The sequence below is a fragment of the Stomoxys calcitrans genome, chromosome 1, assembly GCF_963082655.1.
Source record: "Stomoxys calcitrans chromosome 1, idStoCalc2.1, whole genome shotgun sequence".
Lineage (NCBI taxonomy): Eukaryota > Metazoa > Arthropoda > Insecta > Diptera > Muscidae > Stomoxys > Stomoxys calcitrans.
The window spans coordinates 156,582,877-156,592,232 of NC_081552.1; the positions used below are offsets into that span (position 1 = coordinate 156,582,877).

Sequence of the window (9,356 nt, forward strand, 5' to 3'; positions counted from 1 at the left end):
AATTTGCTACTGTGATCAGCATCATAATTTTGATTTTGGCACTAATCTACAAGACCCGTTTGGATTCAGAGAACTTTCTCGAGAAACCCGTTCCTTTCATATGATTTGGAGCATGGCTTATAGCTTAAAACCAAGTTTTCAGTTTTTACTTCAAGGACGTCGCTGATTGTTACATACATACTAGCTGACCCGGGCCCGCTCCGCTGCGCCTTCTTTTACTTTATATGGAACAAAAGTTTATTTTCGCCAATTAAAGATCTTTTAGTGAAATTCCATGCTAACTTGACCAACAGTTTGACAATATAAGTTCCTTTATCTGAAGCCCACATGATCTTTATTGGTATACGAATTTTAGTTTGGATGTAAGGTGTACTCCCTTCTTAAAATACTTCATTTCAGCCCGATATTCTCATGATGTCTGATTTAGTGGTGTTTTCGGGGGAGAGTAGTCTCCCAGATACTTGGCCCTGAAAATATACCAACATCGTGCTCTTCTCTCAAATACAATTTATTTAAACCCGATATTACCATTGGGTTAAGAGGAGTTTACATGATGAGGCGTCCCCCAAACATATGGCCACAAAATAGGTTATCAAATTCGTTTTCTAATCTCAAATACCTTTCATTTGAGGCACATTATTCCCTTTGGGGAATAAATTTTCCGACCCCCTTTGGGGGTATTTTGGGAAAGGGGTAGACCCCCAGAAAATTGGTCCCGAAAATGGGTACAAATTCTTGCTCTACCCCCCAATACCTTTCGTTTAAGCTCCACATTGACATGGTCGGTAAATATGCCCGATTTAGGGGTGTTTTGGGGATTGTGGTGGTACCCCAAACACTAAGCCCGGAAAATATATCAGCAACGTGCTCTATTCTCATATATCTATATATCATTTATTTGAGCCCCATATTGCCATTGCCCTCAAAATTGGATATCAAATTCGTTTTCTAATTTCATTTAAACTCCTTATTGCAAAAGTCAGCAAATATGTTTGGTTTGGGGTATTGGCCCTAAAAACTGTGAATATTTAGTTCCACTCTTTTTAAGACCCAAATTGTCTTGGTGAGCAAATACGGTCTATTTGGGGGTTGTTATGGTGGTGGGACGTCCGCTAGACAGTTGGCTCTTAATGTTGATATCAGATACGTGGTTTACTCCCACTTACCTTTAAATTGAGCCCCATATTTCCATGGTCGGCAAACATGACCGGCTTGGGGGGTGCTTTGGGGGATGGGCGGCCATTCAGTGAGTTGGCCTTGAAAATATATATCGGATTCGTGTTCCACTTTAAAAACCCCCTTATTTGAGCCTTATATTGCAATAGTCAGAAAATACTTACTATTTGGGTGGTGTTGTGGCAGTAAGGTGGCCCCATAGACACTTTTCCGAATATTGACATCAACTTATCCCCAAAGACCTTTCATTTGAGCCCCATATTGCTGTGGTCGTAAATTTGTCCCCTTTGGGGGATGTTTTTGGTGAGAGGCAGCACCCCAAACACTTCGTCCCATATATGGATATCAGATTCGTATTCTACATTCAAATACCTTTTATTTAAGCCCCATATTCCCATGGTCAGTAAATAATTCCTGCTTTGGGGGTATTTTGGGAAAGGGGTGGACCCCCAGAAACATGGTCCCACATTTGGATATCAGATTCGTATTCTACTCGCAAATACCTTTCATTTGAGGCACATATTGGCATGGTCGGTAAATATGCCCGAATTAGGGGTGTTTTGCGGCTTGGGGTGGTCCCCCTAGCACTTGGTCCTACAATTGGATATCAGATAAGTTTTCTTATCCTAAATACCTTTCATTTGAGTCCCATATTGTCGTGATTGGTCTAAATATATGTTTGGTAGGTTTTAGGTTGGGGCAGCCCCCCTAGGTACTCCATCTGAAATTTGGATATCAAATTTTTCTTTTTAGGGTACTATAGGAGAGCACACAAAATTTCGCTTAAATCGCACCACCCATCTCCGAGAGCTGGCGTTTCTGAAAATTAGTGTAAGGGGGAGGGTCCGCCCCTTCAGATATCAAAAAATGTAGTAACCAATTTTCACCACGGGGTCATTATGCACCATCTGTGAAAATTTCAAGAAAATCGGTTCAGCCGTTTCTGAGTCTATAAGGAACACACAAACATACAAACAAGCACAAATTGATTTTTATATATAGGATGTAGTTATAGTCAGATTGCGATTTTTAAGTTTTCACAAGTTCAATATTTTCAAGTGTAATCGATTTAGCTGTCTGTTAATAGAACGCCAACTTTGATTCGAAGCCTAGCTTTAGATATAAAGCACGTATAGATATAGCTTTCACATAAACTGATCTTCCGATTGTCGTTTTAAGCCTCTTTAGTTGAGCTGCTTATGATTTTCAACATCCATGGCAAGTTTGCACCGAATAAGTCCAAAACTGATATATGTAGCTCCCGCATATAAGCCTATAGATTTTTTTGGCTTAGCTAGGGGTTTTATATATTTAGGCAAAATCCATGCCAATTATTGACCCAACCCTGCCACTCCGTTTGTTAAATATATTTTCAATGCCTATCAATATAAGATAACCACGGAGCAAAGGCAAAAGCACTTTATAAAGTACAACTTTGGTCAACGCTTTGTTGCATAATAATTTTGTTGCACTTTCCGTTCGCATTATGGACAGATTAGACTTAGCCTTAACTAGGCAGCACCGGCACCTTGAGTGCCAGTGACCATAAGGTTCCCGCGGCGATCGGTCCTATAGGCCGAAAATGCCTTACTCAGCTATGGGAGCTGGAAGAGGATTGCTACCTTCACATGCAAATATGCGGCTGATACACATCTTTCTCGTCTCTTTCTTACTAAAAGACTTTGCTAGACGATAATTGCCTAATAAATACTTTTCTTACATTATAGATTCGCTGTCCTGGTTATAAACATAGTTACTTGGGTTTTATTTCATTTATTTATTTTGCCGCGTAGGTTATTATTTTGATTAAAGTAAAATTAGCTTAAACACGCAAATACACGGAAAAATTTAATCCAAAGATTGTGGGGGACTGAAGTTCAAGAAGATGACGCCCGTAGTTTTGGCCTGCAAAATGAGAAGTAATCAATCCAGGTTCATTAGTTGAAAACAACTTAAAACTTACAATAGCAATAGTGCCGACCAAAGCTGCAATACCAGCAAACAAAACGGCATTGTATTTAGTATTTTGACGGCTGTGGTGTTCTTTCCAGTCACCCTGGGGTACGGGCAAGTCATTCATGGTGGTTTTTATGCCACTGCCGTGATAAGCAGCACGGGACAAAACTCCGGCTAAAATTATATAAAAAGATAATACAGACAATAATTAAAAAGATAGACATCAAACAGGTCATGAAAAAATGATCCTCGCCCTAACGGGCAAACAAAATAGAAACGAAAATTAATTTTTCCCAAATATTTAATGTATAGTTGTGAAAGTGGTTATAGTACATAGAGGGAACGAGGTAAATTTGCAATGCATCTATTTCCCATGTGTAAAAAAACCAACTTTCAATCAAGTTTGCATTTTACACTGATTTCAGTGTGAAATTAGTTTTTCCAACAACTTGAATCTTACTAGGAACATAAATAAGACAGTCAGAGCTATTCGGTTTTCATCAATACTTCTTGTTACAGTTATGTAATTTCAAAGGTTAATAATTCTAATTCTATTTTATGGCATATTCGCTTCGTTCACTTACCATTTTTCAAAAGAAGACCTTGTTTGACAATGTGTTTGGCCAACATCTTTGCTTAGGAATTTTTCAACACTAAAAAATTGAATTAAGTTAGTTTAGTCAAATTTATTTTTTATTCCTTGCCTACCTTGCTCGACTGAAAAAAACTTGCAGTTTTTTGACAGCTACAATGTGGGCAGACTTTTGAGGAGTTTGGAGATGTTAGCAGAACATCAAATTTCAAATAAGAAGAAGACAGTTTTCAGAGAAAAACATAGAAGCGCCTTTATATGTAGAGATGGAAAAGATGGATTAATCGAAGCAATTTTTTATAGCAGGATTCGTCAATACGGCAGGTAATAGCAGTATTATTTTAGTACAAGCCATGAAGGGCAAAAATAAAACGCAAAAAAAGTTTCCATTACAAGTCTGTGTGTTTGCCATGAGGTGGTAACGCCATTTGCCAATCTGTCAAAACAATACGAGGAAAAAAGTGAAAACACTTGTATAATTTATATATAAAATTTACAAAACATGTGGGCCAGGATTCACTGAATAAGGTTAAGCCAAGCGATCAGCCGATATACTTTTTTTTTTAATATTTGGCAGTACTTGGCATTGAGGATGTCAACTTGTTCTCTTTTTACATTCATTCTTTGTTTACGTTTTCTCCTATATGATGACATTTTCAATCGTCAGATTTGACATCCTTAATGATGTTTATGGGGCCTATCCACTTTGTGTTTTGCATGTGACCTAACATTCTATTAGTGAATCCTGCATGTGGGCATAGAAGTCAAAAAAAAAAAAATTAAGATTTGTGCATGTAATTTCATAAATAATTGTTTTTAACTTTATTTGGCCATTCACAATTCGGATTCGTAAGCTTAGGATTGAAATTCTATTCTGCTTTCGGAATAGCCGCTGAAATTTCTAATTTCGCCAGCAAAATTTGACAGCAATGTTGTTGTTGTTGTAGCAGTTTATTGTGTTCTATCTTTCGTCTGCTTGATTCTGTTGAGTGTCAAGACCCAGGAACTCCGCGACTAAGATGGGGTGCGTCCACAGGGATCTGGGTCTGAGTCGAGTGGGTCTGGCTGGGCAGTTAAACAGGTGACGTGTATCGTGCGGTCCCTGGTTACAATCGGGACATACATCTTGCACGTCGGCATCAATCCTAGCTCTGTGGGAATTGAGGCGGCTGCATCTGCCGGAACGTAATTGAGCCAGAACCACTCTGGTTTGCGGGTGAGGTCGATTTCTTCGGGTGCAATGGGTGGCGGTCGTTCTCCAAGGACTACATTCACCCGGTAGCCAATTACCGCGTCTGCTACCGTGTCTGCGTGAATGTTGTTCAGACCCGCTTGATATGCCGTTTGATCTAGAGGTTCTCTCTTGTAGCGCTGAACCTCACGCTCTAGATCATGTAGATCTACCTTAAGGCTTCTGGGCGGTGGGTATCTATCCACAAGGTGATGATTTGGATGGTTTCTGCGATAACAGCCCAAAAGGTATTGCTTAGACAGCGTGTAGTTACGTCTTCGCACAGGTAGGATCTTTGTCTCCTGGTGGAGGTGGTCCACATGAGAACTAAGGAGGCAGCCCGTCGCAGTTCGGAGGGCGGCATTCTGACAGATCTGAATATTATTCCACTGCGTGTCACAAAGCTGACGTGACCACACTGGCGCTGCATAACTTACCACAGACCGGCCAATTGCTTTGTACGTGGTCAACAAGGTTTCCTTGTCTGCACCCCAAGTGCTGCCAGCGAGTGACTTGAGGACCTTGTTTCTACTTTTGACTTTATTGCAGATTGCTGTGGCATGTGGGGAGAAAGTGTAGGAGCTGTCAAATGTGACGCCAAGTATTTTGGGACACTTGATGGTCGGAATCATTTCTCCATCGACCATCACAGTCAGCTCAGTATTCACCTCACGCGTATTTGTAGTGAACAGTGTGGCTGAGGATTTGGTGGCGGATATCTTCAGATTTCTTGCAGCGAAATATGAGGCAAGCTCGTTGAGGTAGATGTTCAACCTATCGCAGATGTCATCAATGGGTGGGGGGCCTGATGCCATGATCGTACAATCGTCCGCATATGATACGATCTCTATGCCGTCTGGAGGGGGTGGGATGGAGGATAGGTAGAGGTTAAACAGTGCCGGAGATATCACCCCACCTTGGGGAACTCCCTGTTTCACTCTACGGTGTTTCGACTTCTTATTCCTAAATTCCACAAATGACTGGCGGCAACACAGATAATTCCCATCGTTTCAGGCCTAGCTGGAGGAACGTGTTGGCGATGTCCTCAAATAATTTGGCATGGCTGACCGTGTCGAATGCCTTCGATAGGTCCAGTGCCACGAGGACCGTCCTATCACATGGCCTGGGTTGATTGAAGCCACGGCAAATGTGTGTGGTGATGGCATGCAAAGCTGTTGTTGTGCTGTGCAGTTTTCGAAATCCATGTTGATGCTCGGCGAATGGAAATTCTCCTACGAGGCTCGGGAGGAGTAATGCCTCAAGCGTCTTTGCCACTGGTGAGAGAAGGGAGATCGGTCTGTACGACTCCCCCAAACTCGGGTCTTTTCCAGGCTTCAGTAGCGGCAGTAGTGGCAGTTCACTGAAGCGGCGATTGGTATACTCTCTGAAGCCAGTCCAATCGGCCTTCTTATAGTTGATGAACGTCCGGCGCTCAGAGGTTATGAAGTCGGGTGGTCGGTCGATGGTGAGAATTATGGGGAGGTGGTCTGACCCCTAAGAGATGACGGCTTGTCAGGAGACGTCACTCAGGAGATCAGGTCCGCCGATGAGGACGCCGAAGGCGACGACGCCTGTGACCCACTGCTGGCTATGTTCGCACAGCACCTTGCGACATAGCCAGTATGACTATACTCCCGTAGTGAAGTAAGGCCATAGCAAGAACGGAAATGTACCCACTCCATGCACCGGTTACACCTCAACGACACCGACCGATGATGAAGGCGGTTCTGGCAAACCGAACAGAACCAGGGTTCGGGGACCAGAAGCGTGCGGAGAAGGCACTCCGGGATGTGCCTCTCCCATGACGAAAAAAGACGAACACGCACAATGAGGCGGCAGCCCTTGCCGATGAGGATTCCATCGGGTAAATCCGGTGCGTACAACCGGCTGCCATGGTATTTGTTTCCACTGTGTTGCCACTATAATAGATTTTTGCCATTTTCCTCACTATAAACAGAGTACTACTTTTCCGCCGATTTTCAGCAAACCTTTCGCTGAGGTTTTTTTTATATGGAGTTTGATAGAATTCCGCTGGAAAAACTGAACAGAATACTCAGCTTTATGGATAATAAAACGCTCTTCCCGCTATATACTTTAACGTTAGCAGCACTGACACCACATCTGAAATAATTAAATATCAACAAAACAAATAAAATAAGTCATTAGGATTTTATTAAAATCCTAAGCAATTTTGGCATTCAGAACGTTTTGTCAATGAATAAAAATGTTGCGTCCTTCCTCTTTTAGTTTTTTCATTCAAATTGAGAGATGACACCATATTTTCTAATAAACGACAGTTTATTGTGTTCTATCTAAGGCGAATTTAAAAAGGTGGTCTCACGCGAACAGCTGTTAACAGCCGGCCAGGTTTGACGGTATTAAAATTTCAGTTTTTTGTTGTTATCTTCTTTCTCGCACATTCTCTCCTCATATACACACACGTACACAAATTTCTTTGTGTGTGTTGGCAAAATGTCGATCAGCTTGATGACAAGATGGCGGATTGCTCCATATGATTTAGGGTTGTTGTACAAACGAGGCAACCGTCAATTGTTTCGCCATGTGTTCTACCTTTCGTCTGCTTGATTGTGTTGAGTGTCAAGACCCAGGAACTCTACAACTAAGATGGGGTGCGTCCACAGGGATCTGGGCCTGGCTGGGCAGTTAAACAGGTGGCATGTATCGTGCGGTCCCTGGTTACAATCGGGACATACATCTTGCGCGTCGGCATCAATCCTTGCTCTGTAGGAGTTGAGGCGGCTGCATATGTCGGAACGTAATTGAGCCAGGACTACATTCGGCCGGTAGCCATTTACCGCATCTGCTCCCGTGTCTACATGAATGTTGTCTAGACCTGTTTGATATGCTGCTTGATCTAGAGGTTCTCTCTTGTAGCGCTGAACCTCACGTTCTAGATCATGTAAATCTATCTTAAGACTTCTGGGCGGTGGATATCAATCCACAAGATATTGATTTGGATGGTCTCTGCGATAACAGCCCAAAAGGTATTGTTTAGACAGCATGTAGTTGTGTCTTCGCACTGGTAGGATCTTTGTCCCCTGATGGCGGTGGTCTACATGAGAACTGTGGAAACAGCCTGTCACAGTTCGGAGTGCGGCATTCGGACAGATCTAAATATTATTCCACTGCGTGTCACAAAACTGACAAAACCAAGATACATTCATGTACAGGTAGTGGCAGTTGCCCAACAACAAAATATTGAGAGCACTATCTGTCAAAGTCAGTGATTAGTGCACCTCTAATTTTTGTGTATGTTACTAGTTCGCGCATAAGCGGTGATAAGTTTAGCCGCTCAGCTAAACCCACCTCGTCGTAATTAATAAATAATGAAACACAAAACGATTTAAAAAGAGCCAAATTCAGCATTTATTTGTAAAAATAATTATATTTTGTAGTATTTTTACTGTTGTAAGTTAAATAAGCGCAACTTTCCAAAAGCCTTTGTCAGCATCTTCCACTTCCACCAAAAGCACAACACATTCTTTCACAAACCTTTTTATTTCGTACAGATTGATTGAGTTGCTTGTTGTGAAAGAATTATTTATTTTTTTTCGAGTTTACTTATTTATATTTAAAAAATACTTTCTTATTTATGTCTCCACAAACACTTTATTTTTTTTCCACCCAGAGTAAATAAAGGGTGATTTTTTTGAGGTTAGGATTTTCATGCATTAGTATTTGACAGATCACGTGGGATTTCAGACATGGTGTCAAAGAGAAAGATGCTCAGTATGCTTTGACATTTCATCATGAATAGACTTACTAACGAGCAACGCTTGCAAATCATTGAATTTTATTACCAAAATCAGTGTTCGGTTCGAAATGTGTTCAAATTTTGACAAATTTTGTTCAGCGATGAGGCTCATTTCTGGTTGAATGGCTACGTAAATAAGCAAAATTGCCGCATTTGGAGTGAAGAGCAACCAGAAGCCGTTCAAGAACTGCCCATGCATCCCGAAAAATGCACTGTTTGGTGTGGTTTGTACGCTGGTGGAATCATTGGACCGTATTTTTTCAAAGATGCTGATGGACGCAACGTTACGGTGAATGAACACATTTCGAACCGAACACTGATTTTGGTAATAAAATTCAATGATTTGCAAGCGTTGCTCGTTAGTAAGTCTATTCATGATGAAATGTCAAAGCATACTGAGCATCTTTCTCTTTGACACCATGTCTGAAATCCCACGTGATCTGTCAAATACTAATGCATGAAAATCCTAACCTCAAAAAAATCACCCTTTACATGTGAGCAACATTACTTGTTGCACAGCGACTGTGATTGTGCTCTCAAAGGTCGTCCCGAAATGTAAATTTTCCTTAGTTGAAAAAACAAGATATGATGAAACGAACACATTTCGGCAAATTTTTCCGTTTGTG

The 9,356-nt window shown here is 41.4% G+C and overlaps 1 protein-coding gene across 1 annotated transcript; it reads right to left on the reverse strand.

The window, feature by feature from the left end:
- Nucleotides 1-2,933: 2,933 nt before the first annotated feature.
- LOC106082370 (uncharacterized) lies at nt 2,934-3,940 on the reverse strand. The gene is made up of 4 exons (XM_013244830.2): nt 3,841-3,940; nt 3,717-3,785; nt 3,140-3,306; nt 2,934-3,081 (listed from the first exon to the last, which is right to left on the reverse strand). Exons 2-4 carry the CDS (start codon nt 3,760-3,762, stop codon nt 3,025-3,027), a joined length of 270 nt encoding a protein of 89 aa, XP_013100284.1. The 5' UTR covers nt 3,763-3,785; nt 3,841-3,940; the 3' UTR covers nt 2,934-3,024.
- Between the last annotated feature and the right edge of the window lie 5,416 nt (nt 3,941-9,356).

Bases quoted from the DNA above. Each gene is read 5' to 3' on its own strand.
- LOC106082370 (XM_013244830.2), bottom strand. From the start codon at position 3,762: ATGTTGGCCAAACACATTGTCAAACAAGGTCTTCTTTTGAAAAATG. The intron at 3,307-3,716 runs GTAAGTGAACGA...ATATAATTTTAG, and splicing joins AGGTCTTCTTTTGAAAAATG to CCGGAGTTTTGTCCCGTGCT. The intron at 3,082-3,139 runs GTAAGTTTTAAG...CTCATTTTGCAG, and splicing joins TGGTCGGCACTATTGCTATT to GCCAAAACTACGGGCGTCAT.